This window comes from Pelophylax lessonae (genome assembly GCF_965119305.1).
Source record: "Pelophylax lessonae genome assembly, chromosome: 7".
NCBI classification, from domain to species: Eukaryota; Metazoa; Chordata; class Amphibia; order Anura; family Ranidae; genus Pelophylax; species Pelophylax lessonae.
Window position 1 is genome coordinate 34116827 of NC_138774.1, and position 27600 is coordinate 34144426.

The 27600-nt window shown below is 46.7% G+C and overlaps 1 protein-coding gene across 1 annotated transcript in view; it reads right to left on the reverse strand.

The window, feature by feature from the left end:
* GABBR1 (gamma-aminobutyric acid type B receptor subunit 1) overlaps nucleotides 1–27600 on the reverse strand; it is a 330834-nt gene that overhangs the window by 222115 nt on the left and 81119 nt on the right. Inside the window, exon 6 of the mRNA XM_082263684.1 lies at nucleotides 24334–24354. Coding sequence (XP_082119810.1) covers nucleotides 24334–24354 — 21 coding nt within the window. The remainder of the gene's footprint in view (nucleotides 1–24333; nucleotides 24355–27600) is intronic.

Below are 27600 nucleotides of genomic sequence, written 5' to 3' on the forward strand. Positions count from 1 at the left end.
CTGATTTGGAATCCAAACCTTTCTCCCCTCTTATTATGTCAGAAACATAGCAGGGAGTTGTTCTGTAGCTCTCAAAAGAAAACACTGTTTGAGATATCAGTTCATTGCACAGAAAGTTACAGGAACACCGCAAATTCTGGCTGAAGGACACAATGGGGATCTCAATATTGGACCATTGGGTATGGCGCCATCTTCAGGATTAGGACACTAGGCACAAAAAAAAAACACAGTGTAGGGGTGGTCCCTGATTGTGGCCAAGCCCCAAACTGCTAAGGGAAACCTGTTTTTTTGGGTAGCGTCCAGGAATAAGGACCTTACCACCCTGCTTCTCAGCTTAAATAAAGAAAAACAATGCAGTCACCACATCCAAGGACGGGTAATTTGCAATATAGATGTAACAACCTTCAAGTTAAGTTCTTTAGCTGCTCTGTAATCAGTGGAGCAGCTTGTAATTGTTCTGGCCTGCTATGAGTTTCACAGGCTTTGAGTTTGACTATTTCCTCCTGCCTTTTTGGATGGTTCTGGAAAGTAGAGGCCTGGGAATGTCAAATGTATAAACTGAATATTTATGTGGTCCTAGCCAATCCCTGGGGGAGGATACCCAGTAGGTGGCTGGGAGGGAGCATACATAGTCTGAGGCCTGGAGGAGAAGGGTTCTTGTCCAGGAGGAAAAGTTCCCAGCCTGAAGGGCTGCTGCGATTCTGGGTGGTCTAGCTGTAATTCCTCATTTGCTCATTAAGGCCCCAGCCCTATTAGCTGGGGGGCCTAATATACTGAATTTTGCTGGAGATGACCAAGGGAGTTATCTGGGGTTCTGGTCTGAAAAGCCCACAGGAGATATGTTTCGCTGATTTTGGAAGGAGGCACCCAAATATCCAAGCACATTTGTAAGTACAGACCAGCAGGGGCAGACTGGCAACTTTTGGCCCAGGTGGCAAGTACAAACCAGAGGCCCATGGTTCAGCAACTTGGCCCTCCCTCCCACTCTCCCTCTTCCCATCCTCCTCCTGACCCCCATTCCAGGCTGAAGCCCTGCTCCAGGTACTCTCTACTCACCGGCTGAATCCAGGTTCCCAACCTGGCCAGCAGGGGGCGCTTGGGGAGAGCTGGGGCAGCTTGGTTGGGGCTGGTCAGGGGAGGAGAGTCTCCAGTGGGGCATGGAACCAGCCTCTCTGGGGGGGAGGCCTGCACTCTGTCCTTGTCTTCACCGCACACTCAGTAGGTCAGTGGCAGGGACTTTTTACTTCACCAGGAATCCTTAAGGTATGTCTGTGGCAGAAGCGGTGCAGCCTTTTTACAGGACATCAGAGCGGCCTAGGGGGCAACAACCCCCCTGCCCCTTGGCCCAGTCCTCCCCTGCAGACCAGTGTGTGAGATCACGGGTGACTGCTGCAAAGATGCTGAAAGGTGGACATTCCTTACAGTGTCCCTGTGTAGTTCCGCCCATTATTTGCTGCTACAAGGACTGAGCTAGGAATCTTTGAGAAAGAAACAAGGGTCCTACAGCTACCCCGCACCCATCCAAGTTCAAGTTTAATAAAGCATCAGAAAACACAAACCCCTAGACCAGGGATATGCAAACTGCGGCCGTCCAGCTGTTGCAAAACTACAAGTCCCATCATGCCTCTGCCTCTGGATGTCATGCTTGTGGCTGTCAGAGTCTTGCTATGCCTCATATGACTTGTAGTTCTGCAACATCTGGAGGGCGGTAGTTTGCATATCCCTGCCCTAGACTAATCATTGAGCCAGAAGAGTGACTGAAACTGTGCGCCTGGCTGCGAATACACTAGCCTGTGACCTTGGGACCAAACAATGGGCCTTTTCGGGGGTGAGATAGATATGAACCACTTGCTTACTGGGCACTTATACCCCCTTCCTGCCCAGGCCAATTTTCAGCTTCCAGCACCATCACACTTTAAATGAGAATTGCGCAGTCATACAACACTGTACCCAAATTACATTTTTTATTATTTTTTTTGAGACAGATAGAGCTTTCTTTTGGTGGTATTTAATGACCACTGGAGTTTTTTTATTAAAGAAATGAAAAAATAAGATCAAAACTTTAATAAGTGTTTTTTCTCCTTCACTGATGTGCGCTGATGAGGCTGCACTGATATGCAGCACTAATGGGCACTGATAGGCGGCACTAATGGGCACTGATAGGCAGCACTAATAGGCACTGATAGGCAGCACTGATGAGCACTGATAGGTGGCACTGATGGGCAGCACTGATGAGCATTGAAATGCAGCACTGATTGGCGGCACTATTGAGCACTGATAGGGGGCACTGGTGGGCAGCATTGACAGCACTGACTGGCACTGATATTCAGGCCACTGATGGTAGGTGCCCTGATTATCTCTGTGCATGTCCCCTGTCAGGATTGCCAGTTACTGGCTCTCCTCATGCTGGGACAGCGCGTGAGGAAAGGAATGCCGATAACAGGTTATTCTGTTTACACTGTGATCAGCTGTGATTGGACACAGCTGACCGGTGTAATAAAGGGCCACTGTGATTGTCCTTTTACTACAATCTGTGATTGGGTGTGTCCAAAGGACACAGCAATCACAGAGCGCACCAGATGTGTGCCCTAGGGGGCCAGCAAGTGGCGTGGTCCAGGGAGGACGTCCATGGACGCCTTCCCGGAACAACAGAGCCGCGCTGTAGCCGTTTTTCAGCTATGGCATGGTTAGGAAGTGGTTAAAGTGAACCTTGCATATAAACTCAAGATCTGCTTGCCTTTGAGGCCTCTACCCATTGATTCTAAAAAAGCTTAGTAAAAGCCGTAAAAAATGTAAATGATGATGTCACCTCGTCATTGCATCCCAGGAAAGCAGGGGATCCCAAAATAAAATGTACAGCACTGGAGTGCCTTCTTGCGAGATTTGGAAACCTCAGCTTTCCCCACACCCTGTGGTGAGGAGCAGTAAGGTCATTCTTGCACCATAAAGCCCCGTACACACGTACTGATCGTCGGCCGAACGATCGGCCGTCTTTTGTCCAGGGCTGTCGTGTCTGTTGAAAACTGCAAAAGACTGCACACGAATTTTGTTGGCCAACAACAGCCAACTGCAGAAGTGATGTCATGTGATGGTTAACTTTCCGTGTCTTTTTTCTTTTCTGAGCATGCCCAGTCTTGCAAATCTGCTGACTGTCGGCCGAATTCTGTACTGACTGGCGAACAATCGGCCGTTCTGGTGTTGGCCAAAAGAAATTTTAATGCCTACACGACAGATTCTGTTCGGCCGAAAATGCGCTGTCGGCTGTCGGAAGCATCATACTAACAAGCCTACAATCGGCCGATCGGTCGTCGGCCGAATATTTACGGCCGACAATCGGTACGTGTGTACGGGGCTTTAGGGGGTGAATATGGTGAGCATTTTATCCATTTTTTTATGTTTCTTTATTGGCTTTTACTGTGTTTTATTTTTAACCAGGGGTAAAAGGCTTCCTTCTGTGAACAAGGGTGGGGGACTTTGACACCATCTGTCTTCCACATATAATGGGATTTTAACATCTCTACCATGGAGATTGGACAACAATTCACACCTGCAGTCATGTAACTGGAATAATTAGCACCTATGCAGACACCTTGACACAAGGATGGGATTATGTAATTAGAACAAGGTGGTTCCACAATTTTTACAATCATGTTCTTGGACAATGAACATCTGCCTTGACACATTTCCTGGTGATTGGATTAAGGTGTCTGTGCTACTTGCGTGGATATAAATGTTGGGGTACCTGCCTGACACTCATTAAAACTGAAGAAGAGAAGCTATGAAATGTCTTCAACATTACAGAACAAGCCCAGCTGAATCCGACTAACTACTTCTAGATACACCATGGCTTGGATAAATGAGAACCTTCACAATCATACAGGGGGTAGAAGACTCGAAGATAAATGGACCTTGTCTTTTTATTCAAGGTCCACTAATACTGCTGAAAGCCTCGATTTTTCATAAATCTGAATTTTATCTCACACCACCACCAGCAGCTCCTGTTCTGCTCTCCTCTCTCGATGTCTGTTAGAAGCTCACAGATAAGTAACCCTTTCCTTTGGCAATGTGTTCAGAAATTGCTGCCAACCATTCACTATATTAATTTTGTACAACAAGTCCCTGGTGTACAATTGGTGAACAGAAACTCAGCATCAGTCTGTCCAAGGAAGGTGTGTGATAGCGCTGGACCGATGAGAGTGGAGATTGATTCTAATGAATAAAGAATAAAGTGTGTTTTCCCACCTGAGGTTCATTTTATAGTGAAAGTAAGTTTTGTACGGTCCTGTTTCTAAACCCAAGCTTCTGCCTCTGTGATCACGATAGGCCAATCACTCAACAGACAAACAAATGTAAGTGTGGTTAGGAGTGTCTTCTACGCAGCACAACTCAAATTGACAACTAGAGTGGTCGCCCAGCTGGAATACGAGAAAGCCCGGAGGAAACTTTTCTTCCAAAAACAAAAGCTCTATGAACATGGGGAACGCGCGGGGAAACTGCTAGCATATTTGGTGCACTGTGATGATAGGCCTCCGGTGGTAATTAGCCTTTGCCTCCCGGGTGGTGAATCTGTGTCAGAACCCAGATTAGTGGCTGGGCACTTTAAGGACTTTTTAGTCAACTGTATGCCTCCACCGCCCCTGCTGACTCTACCCCGATGGAGACCTTCCTAGACTCACTTGACTTTCCCCAACTGACTGCTTGCTGAGTAGGTGGAACAATTAGAGGTGCCGCTTATGGCGGATGAAGTATTGGATGCCATGGCCAGATTTCCCAGGTCCAAGTCTCCGGGCCTGGATGGATTGCCAGTGGAGTTTTACTCCCAATACTCTGAGATATTGGTGCCTAAGTTGCTCTCAATGTTCAATCACGCCTTCGATACCTCGTCCCTGCCAAACTTCCATGCAGGAGGCCTTAATAGTCCTTATTCCCAAACCCGACAAAGACCCCCAACTCCCTGAGTCCTACCGCCCGATCTCGCTCCTCCAGGTGGACGTAAAAATTTTGCCCAAGAGTCTTTCCCTTAGGCTTAAGCAAGTAATTCTCTCTCTAGTTCATGCAGATCAATCCGGCTTTATGCCGGGAAGGAACACCTCATTCAATCTACGTTGCCTATATATGAATCTACAGGCCCAGCATGATAACTTTGGCACTAGGGTGGTTGTAGCCTTGGACACAGCCAAGGCGTTTGACTCTGTTGAGTGGGTGTTCCTGTGGAGGTGCCTGGAGTGCTATGAGTTTGGCCCCAACTTCATTCGCTGGATCCAAATTCTTTATCAAGCACCGGTGGCCAAGGTCTTGGCGAATGGGTGGGCTTGGCGGAGGGCTTTCCTTTGGCTAGGGGCACCCATCAGGGCTGCCCATTGTCTCCCCTGCTTTACGCTCTGGCTGCCGAACTGCTGGCCATGGCTATCCGCGCGCACCCGGACATTGTGGGACTGTGGGAGGGACCCCTGGAGGAGAAAATCGGAATGTACATGGATGACACTTTACTTTGCCGACCCTGACGCCTCCTTGCACACGGCTTTAGACCTTATTGATTCCTTTGGGTATTTCTCGGGTCTCAAAATTAACTGGGAAAAATCACAAATATTGCCTCTAGATGACGTCTCTGCTCTCCCTAGCCCGGAAAGGACCTTCTCCTTCGACGCGTGGACCACATTAAATATTTAGGAGTACAGTACTGGTTACTAATTCACCTGCCGACTATGTGACCGACAATCTTCAACCCCTGTTTACCCTTATAAAAGGAGTGTCTTCTACAAACTTTCATCTCATTGAAATTCATTTAAAATATTTATTTGTTGAAGAAGCCTTTCTCAATCTTTTCAGCAAAGAACCCTTGCCATAACTTTCTGGTCTCAGGGAACTCCTGCTAAATATTATCATATCTACAACTCATGATAGATTAGTGTGATGGTCAGTGAGAAGAATGCTCCTTACACTAAAAAAGATCAGTGGTGTCAGTGGGGACTTCTCAGAGAGACAGAAGTTGTTCATAGCTCAAGGAAATCCTAGCAACCTCTGGAGGAACCCTAGGGTTCAATGGAACCACAGTTGAGAAACCCTGTGTTATAGCAGTAGATACAGCCAACACCTTCCAGGGTAAGGACTCCCCCTTCTTTAAGGCTTGAACAACAAAACTCAAAAAGCATGAAAGGAAGGTGGAGTGAGTTTAGCATGTCACATTGCCAATGTATCGCCAGAAGCAACATTGATTCAGCCATAATAAGGAAAATTAATGTTCTTAGAGCTAAACATTTTGTATGTTCTACTAGTGTATGGACAGCTTTAGGTAATTTATCCCCAGGTAAGTCTCAAATCTATAAATATCACATCCAAACTTAGGATGCATAACAAAGCCCTCCAAATGGAAAATTGTTGCAAATTATGATACATTTTAGGTTCTCTGGGCTGATCTCTACACAACTATGTCAGATTCCCAGTTTGCCATTTTGGTGATAGTGGCATTTTTGATTGCAGCACCATGCTTCAATGCAACTTTCTGCTGAAATACACCAATATGATATTATAGACCAGTCTGTCCCAACCAGGGTTCCTCTAGAGCATGGGATATCAAACTCAATTTAATTGTGGGCCACATCAGCATTAGGGTGGTCCTCAAAGGGCCGGTTGTATCTACTTAGATACCTAGGAGTGCGCAGTGTACAAAGTGTAGGGTTCACAAGTGCGCTACATACAGATTGCAGAGTTCAGGGGTGCACTGTGTACAGACTGCAGGGTGGAGGAGTGTATGGCATACAGAGTGCAGATTTTATGGGTGCGCTACATACAGAATACAGAGATAAGAAGTACGGGGCATGCAGAGTTCAGGAGTGTGTGGAGTACAGAGTGCCCCCCCCCCCCCCTCAGAAAGCTTCCTCACATCTCATCGGCCTGACTCTAGTACTTCCCAGCAGCATAGATGGCTCTGTGTCTCTCTCTCTCACACTTGCAAGGGGATCATTGGTCAGCACTGCTGTGCCCCGCCGCAGGGTAGGCAGGGATCTGCAAGAGTCGGAGGTGGCAAACTGGAGTTTCACCACATTCCAGCTGAAAAAAAAGCCCTGGGTGTGAGGGCCACGTGAAATGGCCTGGTGGGGCGGATTCGACCCACGGGCTTTGTGTTTGACACCTGTGCTCTAGAGGTAGTTAAGGGTTCCTTGAGCAATGACCAGTGGTGTCAATGGTGCCTGCATAGTTATGGCACCAGTCTCAGTTTAGGGGGGGGGCGGACTGTGGCTATTGGAAGTAGAAAATGTCCCAGCATCCGTGGGAATAAACACTGCCCCATTTTTGGTGTTAGTGAGAAAAATTGTGCGCCATCATTGGCGTCATTTAGTGGAAAGAATCATGCCCCATCGTTGGTGTCAGTGGGAGGAACTGTGCCCCATCACTGGTGTCATTTGAAGGAACTGCCCCGACGTTGGGGTCATGGGGAGGAATTGTGCCCCTGTATTGGTGTCAGTGGGGGGAATTATGCCCCAGTGCTAGTGTCAGAGGATAAAATATTATCCCAAGGGCTGGATAAAAGCAAGCAAAGGGCCACAGTTTGGAGACCACTGGTCTACAGTATTACATAGCATTTTTAAATGTACAAATGATGTCCAAGTTGCTTGTTCAACTTTCACCAGCGACAGTATCTATACAGTGCTTTGTTGGAATATTTGATATAAAGGCTCCAAGTGATGCCTGGATGGATTTTCAATACACTGAAGGGATTGATGTTATATATTTTAGCAGTGACGTCGCATTCTTTAAAGTTCGCTGCTATGGCTACATCCAGCTATAATATTACCAACATTACCCAGCATTCAGTTGGTTCATATAGGAAAAATGGTGGAATTGGTCTCCTCTGTCCATTTAAAAATTATTTTCAGCAACATAAGCCTCATATTTCTCTTTAACAATCCATTTGGATTGGAGGACTTTGTGATACATCCTAGTTATGGGCATGATATTTATGGGCTGAGGACTTATCTGAGGATGAATTACGTAAGGGTTGATGCAAGGGTTGTCATATAAATCACATGATATATAAATTGTACAATTTACATTTTTTTTTTATGTGATTTGTATTTCCATAGAGATGTTTTAACCACTTTACCACCGGAGGATTTTGCTGTCTTACGCCTGGGCCACTTTTTGCGATTTGGCACTGTGCGAATTTAACTGACAATTGCGCGGTCATGCAACACTGTACCCAAATTAAATTTACGTCCTTTTTTTCCCACAAACAGAGCTTTCTTTTGGTGGTATTTGATCACCTGTGCGATTTTTACTTTTTGCGCTATAAACAAAAAAATAGCGACAATTTTGAAAAAATAACAATATTTTTCACATTTTTTATATGAAATTCCCCCCCAAAAAAATGTAGAAATCAAAATGTTTTATCATTTTAGGCCAATTTGTTTTCTGCTACATATTTTTAGTAAAAAAAATTGCAATAAGCGTATTTTGATTGGTGTGCGCAAAAGTTATTGCGTTTACTAACTAAGGGAAAGATTTCTGTAGTTTTTGGTGTGTTTTTTTTTTTAACGAGTAATGGCGGCGATCTGCGATTTTTTTTTGCGGGACTGCGACATTGCGGCGGACAGATCGGACCCTTGACTGACATTTTTGACACTTTTGAGGGTACCAGTGACATTACTACAGTAATCAGTGCTATCTATAAATATGCACTGTTACTGTAAAAATTACACTGGCAGGGAAGGGGTTAATTTTTATTGGTAATCGAGGGGTTAATGTATGCCTGGTGCTTACTAACGTGTGTGGGGGGAGGGGACTGAGTGACACAGGGACAGATCGCAGGTTCAGCTATGCTGAATCCTGTAATCTGTGACTGTCTGTCACTTAGGAGATCCGCCCGCTTTGTTTACACAAGCGGGCGGATCTCCACACTCGATTCCCCGACGATCGGGGAAGAGCGGCAGTGATCACCGCCGCTCCTCCCCTGGCCCGACTCCCGTCGTAAGTGAATACAGCGGGAGCGAGCCTCCGGTGGCGCACGCGCGCCGCCGAGAAAGGAGAGTGTCTGGCGACGTAGGTACGACGCCACACGTAGGTACGTCGCCAGACGTTATCGAGCCACTTTGCATTCAGTTGAGCTCCAGTGAGCAGCGGTAAAGTGGTTAAACTTTGATATTTTGATACAAATTTGTATGTATGTTAGACTCCTGATCCTAATATATAAAATATTACCTTTATCCATTGTATACAAGTAGTTACATTTATTAAATATTTTTTTTTTATATTTATTTTATTTGTATAACCTTTGACTTATCTTTCTTTGTAGTTTAATGTATACCCCCCCCCCCCCCGAAAAAATAAATACATAAATAAATAAATAAATAAATAAATAAATAAATAAAAAGTTTAAAAAAATACCACTAGGAATCAATCGAAAATTCTGTTAAAAAAAAAAGTGCACTAGCCTAACTTTTTCTCTCTAAAGCCAGGCAGACACATCAATGAAATTATTTTGATTTTTTTGTTGCTCTTCAATAATACAGCTAGGGAAATGTGCAACTTGTATGAGCCCAATGCGATCAATGAAAGCAGAAGCAGGCGAGGTGGAAAATCTTGTGGATAGGGCAGCGTTGGCTTGATCGTTAAAATAGAATCACATAAGCACAATGAATTAAAAGATAAACTATGCAATTGATTTTTTCGCCTAGTTTTGATTGGACCGGTACAAATATCACCGATAAAAAGTGCAGGGACGTTTGGCTTCTCAAATTAATTCTTTTGCTGTAAATAGCCAATTAAAATTCCCTGCCCAATTGCGGAAAAGTAATCGAACGCCCAAAATTGAACGCATGTTTGGACAGCATAAATCTCTCCCCCAGCTTACCTCCGCTGGGTGCTGTGCCTTTTCCCTTCATTGACACCACCCTGCATGCTCCTCTCACTCAGAACTAAAAGCTTGTAGCTATTGCAGAGAAGTCAGGTGAGAGAATACAACAGCATACATACTTTCTGTTCTATGGAACCTGTGGTTTTCATACATTGCACTGATGATTGCCAACTAGCCTGAAACAGTTGTATGGAAAGAATTGCTCTGTAATAGTGGTCTTAAAACTGTTGCCCTTTGCTTGCCCTTATCCAGCCCTCGGATGAGTCATCATTCTTTCCACTGATACCAATGATGGGGCACTATTCCTCCCACTGATACCAATTATGGGGCACTATTCCTCCCACTGATACCAATGATGGGGCACTATTCCTCCCACTGATACCAATGATGGGGCACTATTCCTCCCACTGATACCAATGATGGGGCACTATTCCTCCCATTGATACCGATGATGGGGCACTATTCCTCCCACTGACACCAATGATGAGGCATCATTTCTTCCAATGACACCAATGGTAGGGCACTATTCCTCCCACTGATACCAATGATGGGGCACTATTCCTCCCACTGATATCAATGATGGGGCACTATTCGTCATACTGACACAGATGATGGGGCACTATTCCTCCCACTGATACCAATGATGGGGCACTATTCCTTCCATTGATACCGATGATGAGGCACTATTCCTCCCATTGATACCGATGATGAGGCACTATTCCTCCCATTGATACCAATGATGGGACACTATTCCTCCCACTGATACTAATGACAGGGCACTATTCCTCCCATTGATACCAATGAAGGGGCACTATTCCTCCCACTGATACCAATGAGAGGGCACTATTCCTCCCACTGATACCAATGATGGGGCACTATTCCTCCCACTGATACCAATGATGGGGCACTATTCTTCCCACTGATACTGATGATGGGGCACTATTCCTTCCACTGATACTAATGACAGGGCACTATTCCTCCCACTGATACTGATGATGGGGCACTATTCCTTCCACTGATACCAATGATGGGGCACTATTCCTCCCACTGATACTGATGATGGGGCACTATTCCTTCCACTGATACCAATGATGGGGCACTATTCCTCCCACTGATACTAATGACAGGGCACTATTGCTCCCACTGATACCAATGATGGGGCACTATTTCTCCCACTGATACCAATGATGGGGCACTATTCCTCCCACTGACACCAATGATGAGGCACTATTTCTCCCATTGATACTAATGATGGGGCACTATTCCTCCCACTGGCAATGGTGATGCAGCACTATTCCTCCCACTGACACCAATGATGGGGCACTATTCCTCCCACTGACACCAATGATGGGGCACTATTACTCCCACTGACACCAATGATGGGGTACTATTCCTTGAATTGACACCAATAATGAATCATCATTCCTTCCAGTGACACCAATACTGGGGCACTATTTCTTCTATTGATACCAATGATGGGGCACTATTCCTCTCATTGACACCAATGATGGGGCACTATTCCTCCCACTGACAACAATGCTAGAGAAGTATTCCTTTCACTGATACCAATGATGAGGCAGGCATCATTCCTTCCACTGACACCAATGGTGGGGCACTATTCCTCCCAGTGACACCAACGATGTTGTGCTGTTCCTTCCACTGATACCAATGATGGAGCACTATACCCCCTCCTACTGACCAACACACACTATGTCATTTTTTTTACTTCTACTGATACCAGAACATTCTCAGCTCCTAATGGCCACAGGCTGTCCCCGCACCCCCCCCCCCCCCCCTACCCAAAGCCTGAGGGACTGTACACCGGCCCTTTGTCCATAAAGACATGGATGAGCGAGTTTGGGGCGGAGAAACATTACCGGCCTGTACAGAGTCCTGATCTCAACCCAATAGAATGCCTTTGGGATGAATTAGAGCGGAGATTGCGAGCCAGAGATTCTTGTCCAACATCAGTGCCTGACCTCACAAATGCGCTTCTGGAAGAATTGTCAAACATTCCCATAGACACTCCTAAACCTTGTAGACAGCCTTCCCAGAAGAGTTGAAGCTGTTATAGCTGCAAAGGGTGGGCCAACTCAATATTGAACCCTACGGACTAAGACTGGGATGCCATTAAATTTCATGTGCGTCTGAAGGCAAGCGTCCCAATACTTTTGACAATGTAGTGTTCTTTCTGCTCATCACTAATTACAAGTGTGGCCATGGCATAGGTGTGCACCCTAAATCTCAAAAACATGTTTGTGTGTGTCTACATATATTTGACCCCGACACATTGATCTCCCTGCCGGCACAGTGAAAGGGAAGTGCATAAGCACTTCTCTTATGGCAGAGCCGGTAAAAGGCAGATCTTTCCTATCATCCCACTGGCACACAAAGCGATAATGCTAATGTGCATGGGTTGATTAGGGTGTGCCCAGGCACACCCGGCAAACCCTGTGCACACGCCTATGGTATGAAGTAAAAAAATCCAAATTAATTGGTTAGTTTGCGGTCTTCATTGTGGTGATAGGTGCACTTTATTATAGACCAAGACCATTGTGTACGTTTCTTTGTTTAACTCCAGCCTGCTGCCTACAGTCTACACCAGTGGTCCTCAACCCTGACCTACAGGGCCCACTAACAGGCCAGATTTGCAAGATAACTGAAATACATCCCAGGTGATATCATTTGCTGCTCAGTGATTGCAGTACTCTAGTCTGCATCTCCCCAAAGTAATACCTAAAATCTGACCTGTTAGTGGGCCCCGAGGACCAGAGTTGAGGACCACTGGTCTACACCACAAGTGTCAAACACAAGGCCCTCCAGGCCATTTCATGTGGTCCTCGCCCCACTCCTGCAGCTGCAGGAGAGCTCCAGCCCTCCTCCAGACCCTGTGCTTTCTGCTTTCCAGCAATGCCTCCAGCTTCTTCCCAACAGCAGCCCAAAGTAAGGGTGGTGCACTGTGATGTAAGGGAGGGTGGGGGGCTCAACCTCTGATGGTGGGAGGCTCTTGACATCTTATGTAAGAGTAGGGGATGCTCTGGACTTCCAGTCTTACAGATACAACCGGCCCTTTTGAGGGCAATCATAATGCTGATGCAGCCCGCAAATAACTTTACACCCCTGGTCTAGACCATGAAGTCCAGAGAGCAGCATGAACCACAACAGATCTGAGAACAAGAAAGCCATCAAGAGTCCCTCTACTTCCCACAGTTGGCTGTCTAGAATAACATGGCTGAGGAGGGGAGAAGGGGCTTATCCAGGGGCTGTCAGATTCTAGTAGTTTGTGATCTGTTTTACCAGTAATGACATAAGTGCAGTGCAGCATAAAACTCAGCAGCTTGGTTCCTGGTACTGAAGGCTCTAAGGTTGATTTCGTGAAGAAGCAGAGAAGGATCACTCCACTGTACAAAGTGCATTGTCACTAAGTAAATGAGGTGAAGCTAAGTGAAAATTGGATTTGTAAAGAATACCTAACTGGGTGTAAGGAGAATCATAAAAATTGGATTTTTGCTCACACAATTAGGTCATTGAATTTCTCACCACTTCACCTCATTCACTAAGCTAAGGGAACAGCCTATAAATCAACCCCTCCAATCAACCACATTGCCTGTCTGATGATTAGTGCGGACTGCAGACAAGCTGAATGTAAACAGAGCAATATTTACACAGATGTCAAAGCATGGGAAAAAAGAAGGTAAAGCTGGCCATACACGCAGGGGAGGACTGGGGCAGGGGGGCAATTGCCCCCCAGGCCACACTGATGCCCCATAAAAAAGGCTGCACTGCTTCTGCCACAGAGATGCCTAAAGGATTCTTAGTGAAGAGAAGTAAAAAGTCCTCGCTGCTGACTTACTAAGGCGGGATGAAGACAAGGACAGAGCGCAGGCCTCCCTCCCAGCATGGATGGTGTAAACTGTGACTGAGCAGAGGCCGGTTCCATGCCCCATTGGAGACTCTCCGACCGAGTTGTCCCAGCTCCCCCCAACTGCCCCCTGCTGGCAAGGTTGGGAACCTGGATTCGGCCAGTGAGTAGAGAGTACCTGGAGGGGAACTTCAGCCTGGAATGAGGGTCAGGAGGAGGACTGGGAAGAGGGAGAGTGGTAGGGGGGCTGAGTCGCTGCCCCATGGGCCTCTGGTTTGTACTTGCCCCCTTGGCCTGAAAGTTGCCAGTCAGCAACTGCATACATGGCTCCAATTTCGTCTCACCCAGCTTGACTTTTAAAAGTCAATTTTAAAAATACTTGGCTGAATAGTGACTGTATCCAATCAGATCCAGTCACTGGTTGGGTATTCAGGCAGGCACGGGTGTTGAGGCTGTCCAGGGGAGGACTGGGACAGGGGGCAGGGAGACAATTGCCCCCCGGGCTAGTCTGATGCCCCATAAAAAGGCTGCACCGCTTCTTCCACAGACATGTGTAAAAGGATTCCTGGTGAAGGGAAGTAAAAAGCCCTGCCGCTGACCTACTGAGTGTGGGATGAAGATGAAGACAGAGTGGATGGTGTAAACTGTGTCTGAGCAGAGGCCGGTTCCATGCCCCACTGCAGTCTCTACACCCCCGGCCACCCCAGACCGAGCTTTCCGGGCTCCCCCCAACCAGCCTCCACTGGCCAGGTCGGGAACCCGTATTCGGCCAGTGAGTAGAGAGCACCTGGAGCGGAGCTTCAGCATGGAATGGGGGTCAGGAGGAGGTCGGGAAGAAGGAGAGTGGGAGGGGGGCCAAGTCGCTGCACCATGGGCCTCTGGTTTGTACTTGTCCCCTGGGCCGAAAATGTTGCCAGTCAGCGCCTGAGGCTGTCTGATGTTAATCCAGCTTCCGACAGAGTGCTGCACAAATTTATATCAACAATATCCAGTTAATGACTCATTTTCATTTTTTTGAAGAAAAAATGAGCAGGGAATGCTAGCCAGACCTTCTCTTCCAACATCAGTGCCTGACCTCACAAATGCGCTTCTAGAAAAATGGTCGAAAATTCCCATAGAAAAACTCCTAAACCTTGTGGACAGCCTTCCCCCGGAGTAGTTGAAGCTGTTATAGCTGCAAAGGGTGGGCCAACTCAATATTGAACCCTACAGACTAAGACTGGGATGCCATTAAAGTTCATGTGCGTGTAAAGGCAGGCGTCCCAATACTTTTAGGAATATTATATATATATATTATATTGTATATCATGCAGCCTTATTTACAAGGTTCCGTTGCTATTTGACCAGACATCAGTACGGGGAGGATGTGTGATCTTGGGAACTGAGTGTGGTAGAAGGAGCACTTTGGTGACATTTTGGAGTACCCTTTAAAGAGACACATGGTGGAAGAAATTTCCGGACATTACACCATTGGACTTTTCATGTTTTGACATTAATTCATATTGGACTGTTTATGTTTTCATTATTGATTTATATTGGATTTTTGAGTGATTTGGGAAAGCATGTAGTAGGTTACTGAATTTTGATGGTCATTAGATATATGTATTCTGTACAATTTTTTAGCGCTGTATTCTTTTTTTTTCTTTTATTAATTTTGGAGGTGTAAACCTTTGATACGTTTTCTGTTTTCTATTGTGAACAAAATATGGGTTTATGAGATTTGCAAACCATTGAATTCTGTTTTCATGAAGATTTTACACAGCATCCCAGTTTTGGAATTAGGGATGTATAAAGCAGCGACCCCCTCCCCCCCCCCCCCTATTTTGGTATCAGGGACCGGTTTTGTGGAGGACAATATTTCCATGAACCGGGGGGGGAGGGGGCTTATCGGTAGGGGTGTGGGAGATATAGATATCAGATACAGTCCGATTTCACACTGACTTGCGATAAAATGCAGTAAAAATGGATGTACATTACCATCCATTTTCATGCATGAATTAACGCACGTAGACTTGCATTGATCTGCGTTTTAGCTCACTTGTAAAATGCAGGTCGATGCACAGACACATAAAAAACAATTGTTTTTTTTATGTGTCCTGTTCACTGTACAATGCTGCATTGACCTGCGATTCATTAAAAGGCAACATGTATGCATCTTAACGCAACGCGGATCAACGCAGTGTTGTACTGTGAACAGGACACACAAAAACGATTGTTTTTTATGTGTCTATGAATTATCCAGCACTTTACAAATGTTCTACAATGCAAGTCAACATGTGTTAAGGGCGAATCCACACTATCTGGAGAGCTGACAGCTCTCCCCATTGTCGGCTGCCCTAGGGGGCAGAGTGGTGGGCCATTCAGCGAATCACACTGCTCCCCTTTTTTTTTTTTTGTGAGCTTTATTTGAAGTGTACAAAACATACACTTCATTCACTGCAATGTCCAGCAGCATGATGTGCTGCCTGATGTTGCAGTGCAATTCGGGCTGGCATGATGCAATAGTGTCTGCATTTTATCGCAGAGCTAGGCTACATTGCAGAATGAATTGTTTCCTGTGTGTCCCTGCTGTGACAGATGTTATACCATGCAGTAAAACATCTGTCACCGCACAGCTAGCCGTGGCTGTCTGCAGTAATCACAGCAGGTAATCGCTTGCTCTGAGAATGGTCCCGAATAGCTTTGGCTGCCGCTGACCTGTCATTAAAGCGGAGTTCCGGCCTCAAATACCTTTTTTAACTAAAAATACCCCTATAATACGAATCCATCGCCCTTTACAGAACCGCTATTCTCATACTTACAAGGTGTATGCTATTGGATTTTAGTCAAAATCTTACTTTTAAAAACGCTGTCTGGGCGCGGCCATCTTGGATGTGGGCGTCTGAAGCCGCAGTGTAATCTGCTGTGTCCTTCTTCCTGATTCCAGGGAGTGTTCTGTGAGTTCTTCCTGATTCCAGCCTCCTGGGAGTGATGACAAACAGCTCCCAGGATGCAATGGAAAGGCGGAAGTGATGTCGGTGGCCGCGGTCACAGAGGGGGGAGAAGGAGGAAGTACAATCAAAAATGCCATGAAAATAAGGTAAGGGACCCCCGAAAAAAAATTAAAAATGCCCAATTGTTGATCAGCATAGCGAGCATTCCAGGAATCACTAAAGTTGCAAAATAGGCCGGAACTCCGCTTTAAAATGTACAGGGGGTGGGGCGGCCACAGCTAGCCACTCACAAGTGCCTGAAACAGCTGCAAGAATCAGCAATTTCCAGTCATACTTCAATGACAGTTTGGCGGTTGTCGCAGCCAGGCCTGGGACAAGGGGAGGGCAGGAGAAGCGGCTGCCCTGGGCACGGTGGTATCATGTGAGGTGAGGGAGGGATTTGTGCTAGCAGGTATAATTGGGGGTAATTGTGCTAGGAGGGCGAAACTTGGAGGGGATTTGTGCTAAGATGGGGGATTAGGGAGAATTTGTGCTGGGAGGGGGGATCCTGAGTGGAGGGCAGAGAATTTGTGCTCAGAGGGGAAATTTGAAGGGTAGAGCATTTGTACAAAGGGGGGGGGGGTGTTTTTTTCATGTGGGTGGATTTGTGCTGGGAGCATATGGGGAATACAAGCATTTTAGCTCGGGGGTTGGGAGGGACGTGGCAAAGATTTGTGCTGGGAAGGGGGTTTGAGCAGGGGAGCGAAATTGTACTGGGTGTAGGGGGAATTTATGCTTAGAGGGTAAGCATGCAGATTAGTGCTAAAAGTGTTTTATTGGGGGGGGGATTTTTGCTGATACATAATGCTCATACATCTTTGGGGGAGACACAATTTGGCATGTCCGCCCTTGGCTCTAGATGACCTTGGCACTGGTCGCAGCTATCTGTGGCTGTCCGCAGTAATCACTGGCTCTGAGAACAGCCACGGATAGCTGCGGCCGCCGCCAACCTGTCATTGAAATATACGGGGCTCGGTGGTGGCAGCTAGTTACTCGCAGGTGGCTGAAACAGCTGCAGGTATCAGCAGATCCCTGTCGCTGTCATTCGCACTGGCGCTAATCTCCCGTGTGAATTTTGTCTTATCGTTAAGTTAATCAATTTTCAAAAATCAAGACGCTTCCGGGGCAACTTCATAGTAGTTAGAGCGGGAGCATAACTCCAAACCATGGGGCCCCATAGCAAAATTTTGATGCGTTCTGCAGGGACCTTTCTTTGTAGCAACTGGCAGTGTCAACTGTGACATGCCATCATTGATCACAACATAAAGGGGTCCGTGTATGTTGTATAACAAATTTGCCATGCGAATGCCTCAAGCATCATACCATGAAGCCATGAAGAATAATCGCTGTAATATGTCTAGTATGTTTGTTTGCTATGCCTGTCTTCTCCATCTAGTCGTCACAATGTGGTATTTAGCTAAAATACCTTAAATCGGTAAAATACTGCAATATGGCCACTAGATGGAGCTGAAGATCATAGGAAATAAAAATATTGAAAACATTATGGCGATAATTTGACTGTGCTGAGGTGTTTTTTTTTTTTCATACATAGATCCCAAACTGTGCCTAAATCATGTACAGATAGCAAGAAAGTTGTCAGCATATTGAGAGGGGCGCATGTGAGGAGTGCCAGTGGAACACGGGTAACACAGGTCACAGATGTTGAGGTTCTCCTGCTCCTTGGAAGGCCTGTAGGACCGTTTTACCACATCCAGATGCCCTCCCCCGCATACCTTATTGGACCTAGCATCAGATATGCTAATTGAATGCATGCTAAGTAACATGTAACAGTAACACTTCCAGGTATCCATTACCTCTCACAGAGATTGCAGTTCCCCATCTGACAGTGCCTTCGTCTGCTTTTCTCTCCAGAAGGACAACGCCATCTTTGTTCAGGCATATTTGGACGAAACGCGTTAGGACACCCTTTGGGGCAGGATCAATATTGCAAAAGTTTTCTTTGTACATAGGTATCCAAAATGAGAGTGCATGTAACCGAATTGAGATGCCTGTGCCTGTGCAGTTCTTTGCTGTGTTCACTACTGTGCTGATCCTTGCTGGAGGCTCTCTGACATAAGGAAGCAAAGCCCTGCCTCTGCCAAAATGGCCGCCTCCATACAGAGAGACAGTGTAAAACAAGACATGGTAAGCAGTGCTGGGACAAGGTCACCTAGAGCCCAGGGCAAACATGCCAAATTGCAAACCACCCCCCCCCCCCCAAGATGTATGAGCATTATGTATCAGCAAAAAAAATCCCCCCCCCCCAAAAAAAAATGTAGCACTAATCTGCATGGGTACCCCAAAAGCATACATCCCCCCTCCTCCCAGTACAAATCCAACCCCTGCTCAAACCCCCTTCCCAGCACAAATCTTTCCCCCCCCCCCCCCCAACTCCCCAGCTCAAATTCTCTTATTCCCCATATGCCTCCATCGCAAATCCACCCTCCCAAAACATCAATTTCCCCCTCCCAGCACGAATTCTCCCCAACCCCTCATCGTAGCACAAATCCCCCCCCCCCCTCCAAATTTCCCCGCCTAGCATAAATCCCCCAATCTCCCTACTAGCACAAGTCCCCCCACCCCCCAAAATAAAAAAAGAAAGTCCCCTTCTAGCACCAATCCCCCCCCCCCCCCACACACACACACACACACACACCATATTACTTTTTCTAGCACAAACCCCAAAAATTCTGTGCTGCCTCCTAGCACAAATCTTCTTCCCCCATCACCCCGCCCAACATAAATCCCGAGAAATTACTACTCCTATCAAACCTCATAAAATTTCCCCTTTTAGAACAATTTTTATCCCCTGCTGCCCCCCAAATTCCCACACCTCACATGATACCATCGTGCCCAGGGCAGCCGTCCCTGCTGCCCACCCCTTGTCTCTGCCCTGATGGTAAGTCAGTAATGTGGAATCAGCTGCAGGGAGACCACAGGCAATACTGGTAACCAGGGCCAGGACAAGGGGTGGGCAGGAGGGGAGCGGTTGCCCTGGGCTCAATGGTTTTTTTCAGGGATGGGGGGGGGGGGCGCCTTGACCCTAAACCTAAGGGAAGGGGGGCACAGTTGGGCATCGTTGCCCTGGGCGCTGGATGACCTTGTCCCGGCACTGCTGGTAACTAGTCCTTTGCCCTCTGCCTGCCTTGTAGAGTCGAGTTCCTCTTTAGGGTAAATTATTATCCTATTATTATAGGTGGGGGGACCTTGTGCCATGATGCTGAATATGTGTGTTTGGTCGGCATTGCTGTGTTGTGTTGGGAGCATGCTAAATTTCTCGCCCTCAGCACAGTGACTGCACTGTCACCAGCAACTTCTGGGTGACATAGCAATGATCAGCAGCCAGTAGGATTGGGCTCTTAGTCACATGATGGCTGTGACAATCAATCATAATTGTCACATGAACTGGAATCTGATGTAACCCCTCTGGCGTAATGCTCTCTCAAAGGGCCACCTCCCACTGGTGGGAAGAGGTTAGGGTGGAGAGATTTGCGCATTTCGGGAGAATTTGGAGCACATGAGGGGGGGGGAGTGACCCTGTAAATGGGCCCGTGTCACACATACAGTATGAAGAAACAGAGGGGAGGTGTAGACAATGTACAAAAGACAAGACAGCAGAAGGAAAAATCAGGCTGATCTGTAACATTTGAAGGAAAGAAAAGTCTGGTATCGCCCATACCAACCAATCAGATGCAACGTTCACTTTATTTAGCGCAGGTAACAAAACAAAAGGATCACAAGAAAAGGTTAAGAGATCCCCAGGGGGTTTTTAGCAGCAAAGAAAGTATATAAAAAAAAATACCAATATCAAAAGTTATATTTTATTGTACAAATGTTAAAATCAAACAAAGGCTTTAAAATATGAGCTCTGGTTACATGCACTCCCATTTCGAATCATCGGCCATGAAAACAATAATACAGGCATGTATACCTATGTACAATATTTGCAATAATGATCCTGCCCCAAAGGGTGTCCTAACGTGTTTCGACCAAATAAGTCATAATCTTCTTCAGGGGGACTGTGTTGTCTCCAAGGAATGGAAGACAGAGTTTGGAACCAGAGACAAAGGTTAAAAAATATGAGCTCCGCTTACATGAACTCCCATTTTGGATCATCGCCCATGACAAAAATAATACAGGCACGTATACCTATGTACAATTTTTGCAATATTGATCCTGCCCCAAAGGGAGTGGTCTAACACATTTCAACCAAATAAGTCGTAATCTTCTTCAGGGAGACTGTGTTGTCTCCAAAGAATAGAAGACAGAGTTTGGAACCAGAGACAAAGGTTAAAAAATATGAGTTCTGGTTACATGCACTCCCATTTCGGATCATCGGCCATGACAAAAATAATACAGGCACGTATACCTATGTACAATTTTTGCAATATTGATCCTGCGCCAAAGGGTGTGCTAACGTGTTTCGACCAAATAAGTCGTAATCTTCTTCAGGGGGACTGTGTTGTCGCCAACGAATGGAAGACAGAGTTTGGAATCAGAGAATTTAGTAACATCCAAGATTCTTCTTAGAACATTCTAACCATCCACATGGCAGGGCCCGAAATAGCTGACAAGGAACCTTATGTAGGAGTGCTTGAGGAAGACAGAATTAAGCATACCTTGAGCGTCATAATCTTCTTCAAGGGGACTGTGTTGTCTCCAAGGAATAGAAGACAGAGTTTGGAACCAAAGACAAAGGTTTAAAAATATGAGCTACGGTTACAAGCACTCCCATTTTGGATCATCGGCCATGACAAAAATAATACAGGCACGTATACCTATGTACAAATTTTTCAATATTGATCCTGCCCCAAAGGGTGTGCTAACGCGTTTTGACCAAATAAGTCGTAATCTTCTTCAGGGAGACTGTGTTGTCTCCAACGAAAGGAAGACAGAGTTTGGAACCTGAGACAAAGGTTTAAAAATATGAGCTCCGGTTACATGCACTCCCATTTTGGATCATCAGCCATGACAACAATAATACAGGCACATCTACCTATGTACAATTTTTGCAATATTGATCCTGCCCCAAAGGGCGTGATAACATGTTTCGACCAAATAAGTCGTAATCTTCTTCAGGGGGACTGTGTTGTCGCCAACGAATGGAAGACAGAGTTTGGAATCAGAGAATTTAGTAACATCCAAGATCCTTCTTAGAACATTCTAACCATCCACATGGCGGGGCCCAACATATCTGACAAGGAACCCTTTGTAGGGCTGCTTGAGGAAGATGGAACTAGGCGCACCTTAAGAAGATACGCCACTGATACTCCCCCCGGAATGGAATCCCATACAGGAGACAAGAAAGAATGGGCAAATTGTTTGTAAATTGCTTCATTAGATGGTATGGCAAATTACCTGGTGGGAGCAAACAATTTTATTTGCTGCAAATCGGTGGTCAGTTGGGTGGACATATGGCTTTTTGAGGACCCGCTGTCCCTGCTTTTCCCATACCATCAAATGAAGCAATTTACAAACAATTTGCCAAATCTTTCTGGTCTCCTGTATGGGATTCCGATCCCGGGGGAGTATCAGTGACTTATCGTCTTAAGGTGTGCCTAATTCCATCTTCCTCAATTACCCCCACATAAGGTTTCTTGTAAGTCAGATATGTTGGGTGGCCCTGTGTGGGGGGTTTCTGATGTAAAGGGGGCTCTGTGTGTGGGGTCTCTGATGTGAGGGGGGCTTTGTGTGGGGGTCTCTGATGTGAGGGGGGCCCTGTGTGGGGGTCTCTGATGTGAGGTGGGTCTCTGATGTGAGGGGGGGTCTCTGATGTAAAGGGGGCTCTAAATAAAGGGGGGATTTGTGTGTGGGGTCTCTGATGTAAAGGGGGCTCTGTGTGGGGGTTCTCTGATGTAAGGGGGGCTAAGTTATTAGTGATCATAAAAAAGAAAAGTCAAATAAAGTACAAAAAAGGTGCAAGAAAATGCACGCGGGGGGCGCCACAGGATTAGCTCGCACAGGGCGCCTGAACACCTAAGGCTGGCCCTGGTTGGGTCCCGCCATGTAGATGGTTAGAACGTTCTAAGAAGGATCTTGGATGTTACTAAAGTCTCTGGTTCCAAACTCTGTCTTCAATTTGTTGGAGACAACACAGTGCCCCTAAAGAATATTACGGCTTATTTGATCAAAACGCATTGGGGCACCCTTTCGGGCAGAATCAATTATGCAAAAATTTGCTTTGTACATAAGCATACCTGATTGTATTATTGCTGTCATGACCGATGGGCCAAAATGGGAGTGCATGTAACCAGAGCTCATATTTTAAAACCTTTGTTTGATTTTAACATTTGTACAATAAAATATACCTTTTTTATATCGATATTTTTTTTTTAAATACTTTCTTTGCTGCTAAAAATAAAACCCTTGGGGATCTCTGAACCTTTTATTGTGGCACTTTTTGGGGTGTACAGCATCTCTAGGTCTATGTGTCCCTAGTTTTCATACAAAATGAAAGCATCTTGTTCCTATAAATCCGCAAAAAACAATTTTCTCAGAATGTTGTCTTTAGTCTATCGCCAGTCATGTCCCCAGTGTGCGCCCAGGGCCGCTGTTAGAAATCATGGGGCCCCATACAGCCCTCCTGACAGGCGCCCCCCCAACACCTCGGGGGGCAGTGAAACCGCAGTAGTGACTTTATCCGCCTACGTCTCAAAAATGAAAAAAAAAAAAGTCCCTCCTCGGCTCCCAACTCTTGGGCCCCTCTGTTGACATGATGGGGCCCAGGAAAATGCAAATTAAAGCGGAGTCCCCCCCCCCACTCCAAAAATTAAAAGTCAGCAGCTACATGTACTATACACATACTGTAGCTGCTGACTTTTAATATTAGGACACTTACCTGTCCTGGAGTCCAGAGATGTCGGCATCACAGCCGATGTTTCCATCGGCTGTCGGGTGCTGTCGCCGCCATTGCTGGTAAGGGAACCCAGCAGTGAAGCCTTGCGGCTTCACGGGCGGGTCCCTACTGCGCATGCGCGAAGCCCGCTGCGCATTCGGATTGGCTCAGCGGCGGGGAAGGAGGAGGGGGCCAAACTTCCGAGGGAGAGCACCGCGGCGCCATCTCCCGGAAGGGGGGAAGGTTACCTGTCAAAAACAGATACCCGTTCCTCCCTCCCCCCTGAAAGGTGCCAAATGTGGCACCGGAGGAGGGGAGGAAGCAAATGAGCGAAAGTTCCACTTTTGAGTGGAACTCCGCTTTAAGCCCTTGTAAGCGAGTAGGACCGGGGGTGTGGTCTAGTAAAATCCGATTATTCATTAGGCAGAAACAATAAAGCTACCCCGGGCCCCCCTGTTTAGCTAATGGGGCCTGGGCCCAGTACAACAGCACTGGTTGTACTGCCTTATAAGCGCCAACCCTTGGCGTCCAATCAGAATTGACCCAATTGGCCTCTATGGCCTCTTTACAACTTATTGCTCTTTGCATTACATCATCAAATAAGCCATTAAATCCACTTGCAGCAAAAAAAAAAAAAAAAAAGATGGCGGATGACAAGGCGGGAAAGGTATAAGCAATTCATTAAACAAGACAGGAAGTTTGCAATACAGAAATGGCAAACAGGGCAGCGAGACAGGAGACAGCACGTCACAACACACATGCACACACGGTATGGGTAGGACGCCGCCAGGCGACACATAGGCAGACTTACGTGATGAGTCCGGCCGACGGACTGCGGGAAGAGAAGGCAGCATGTTAGCGGGAAAAGCAAAGAGAATTCGGTTAGATGGGTGTATTAGTATGGTAGAAGATGAGCATTGTACTGGTGCGGCTGGAAATGGTTATTTATTACCTTATTCAATAAGCAGGAAAGTGATCTCAGCAGCCAATCAAAATTCACTTTACTGAAGTCAGAACGCCGCATGGTTTCTGATTCTGTGCGTTGTCGCTTGTACTTTTTTATTGAATGAGCCGCTACTGGCTAAGGTCCCATTTACACCTTATTATTATTATACAGGATTTATATGGCGCCAACAGTTTGCGCAACGCTTCTGCTGCGGTGAATGAATGCGCATGCGGTATGGCACACGTTAATATGTGTTGCGTCAAGGCAGCCCATCCATTATAGGCACCACCACGGCTGTAAAAAACACGAATGACCCTTTTTTGAGAATGCAGCGCACCACAACGCATGGTATATGTGATATGGTGGATTGGGCTCAACTGTATAATGCATTGGGGTGCCGTTCGCAGTGAATGGCACGATAAGGCTCTGCGCATACAGCATGAACGTTGTTATGCATTTTCGCTTTTCAGGCCCTTTCACATATACTGTAGCATAGCGGGAGATAGTGATTTTCAAAGCGTGATTCTCACACGATTTTGCGTGTCACATAGGGCCCTCCCATTTACTTTAATGGGCTGCCCTATGAGCGTTTGTCCCCCCAAAAAAAGCTCTTGGTTCTTTTTTTTTATGACAAGCTTCTGGCAAGTTCTAAAGGCTGCAAATGTGGTGCAATCCTGTTGGGCAACAATGGCGTCAGAGTAACATCCAGTTTGGGGTGTCATTCAATGATAATAGAAGCCAAACGCATGTTGCGTGTTGTGAAGCAGAATCACGCGTTTCTTGCGATTGCTGCATGATCCTGTCATGGGACAATTGCGGCAGAATCACATCGCATTTGAGGTGCCAGTAAATGATAATGGCACCCAAACATATGTCGCGCGTTGTGAAGCAGTTGTCACGTGACTTGGAATCACAGGCAGAATCACGCGTTTTGTTGCAATTGCTGCACTATCCTATTGTGCAACAATCGCGGCAGAATCACATCGTGTTTGGGGTGCCATTCAATGATAATGGCACTCAAACGCTCCTTGCCCTTTGTGAAGCAGTTGTCACATGATTTGGAATCACGCGTTTTGCTGCAATTGCTGCACTACCCTATTGTGCAACAATCGCGGCAGAATCACATCGCGTTTGGGGTGCCATTCAATGATAATGGCACTCAAACGCTCCTTGCACGTTGTGAAGCAGAATCATGCGTTTTTCTGCAATTGCTGCACTATCCTGTCCTGCAACAATAGTAGCAGAATCACATCGCGTTTGGGGTGCCATTCAATGATAATGGCACCCCAAACTCATGCCGCAGGTTGTGAAGCAGAATCACGCATTTTGCTGCAATTGCTGCACTATCCTGTTGTGCAAAAATTGTGTCAGAATCACAGCGCATGTGAGATGCCAGTAAATGATAATGCCACCCAAACTCTAAGGCTACGTTCACATGTGGGCGTAGCAGATCGCGGGCAGAATCAACGCAATTCTGCCCGCGATCCGGAAATCATTGCAAATTGCGGGACGTCTGTGCGTTGCCCATGATTTGCAATGGCACCCCAAACGCTGTGCGATGCTGCCACGATTTCCGCCTGCCGAATCGTGGTAACATCGCGCAAACAAAATCGCATGACGCCCAAAAAAGGTACAAGAGCTTCTTTGGGGCATCCCGCAATTTTGTTTGCACAATGTTACTGCGATTCGGCAGGTGGAAATCGCGGCAACATCGCACAGCGTTTGGGGTGCCATTGCAAATCACGGGCAACACACAGGCGTCCCGTGATTTGCAATGATTTCCGGATCGCGGGCAGAATCGCGGTGCTTCTGCCCGCGATCCGCTACGCCCACATGTGAATATAGCCTAAAAAAAAAAGTCTCCGCTCTAATTCATCCCAAAGGTGTTCTATCAGGTTGAGGTCAGGTCAAGTTCCTCCACCCCAAATTTTCTCATCCATGTCTTTATGGACCTTGCTTTGTGCACTGGTCCAAACCATTTGGTGGAGGGAGGATTATGGTTTGGGGTTTTTATTCAGGGGTTGGGCTTGGCCCCTTAGTTCTAGTGAAGGAAATTCTTAGTGTCCTTTCACATGGGGTGTGTCCTGCCCGGCGGACTCCGCTTTGCTCAGCGGGGGGATCGATTCGATGATCCCTGCTGAGCAGACGGATGAAAGCTCCTTTTCTGCTCACTGTGCAGAGACCGACCTGTCAGAGTCGTACTCTCCTCTATATGGAAATGGGATGAAAACGGACAGCCTGTCCATTTTCATCCCATCCCATCCCATCCGCCAGACGCATGGAAAATAGGGTTACCATCCCTCTGGATTTCACAGACAGGATCGGATTGGATAGCAGCGGGTGTCAGCGGACATGTCACCACTGACATCCACTGCCCCATAGAGGTGAATGGAGCGTCTGATCAGGTCTGCCTGAAAATTGACAGATCTGATAGGAAAGCCCGTGTGAAAGGGGACTTAAGGCATCATCATACCAAGACATTTTGGACAATTTCATGCTCCTAACTTTGTGGGAACAGTTTGGAGATGGTCCCTTCCTGTTCCAACATGACTGAGCACCAGTGCACAAAGCAAGGTCCATAAAGACATGGATGAGCGAGTTTGGGGTGAAGGAACATGACTGGCCTGCACAGAGTCCTGACCTCAACCCGATTGAACACTATTGGGGTGAATTAGATTAGTGCGAATCCGCCCCACTCGGCAGCGGGGACTCTGATGCATGGGGGAGGTGGCTCCGATTGCCGCCTGACACCTGTGATCGCTCCCCACTGAGAGAGAAGAACGGTCAGCTGTTGTAAACACAGCTGACCTTTCTTCTCCCTGGAATGATCACAGAGCCCCTGTGATCCTTCTATATAGGATCACAGGTCTCTATGGTCATTTCACAAGCCACGCCCCCCCCCCCCACAGTTAGAAACACGCCCCTAGGTGCACATTTAACCCCTTGATCACCCACAGTGTTAACCCCTTCCCTGCCAGTGTCATTATTACAGTAACAGTGCATATTTTTAGCACTGATTACTGTAGTAATGTCACTGGTCCCCCCAAAAGTGTCAAAAATGTCAGTTAGGGGTCCGATCTGTCCGCCGCAATGTCGCAGTCTCACTCAAAATCGCAGATCGCCGCTATTACT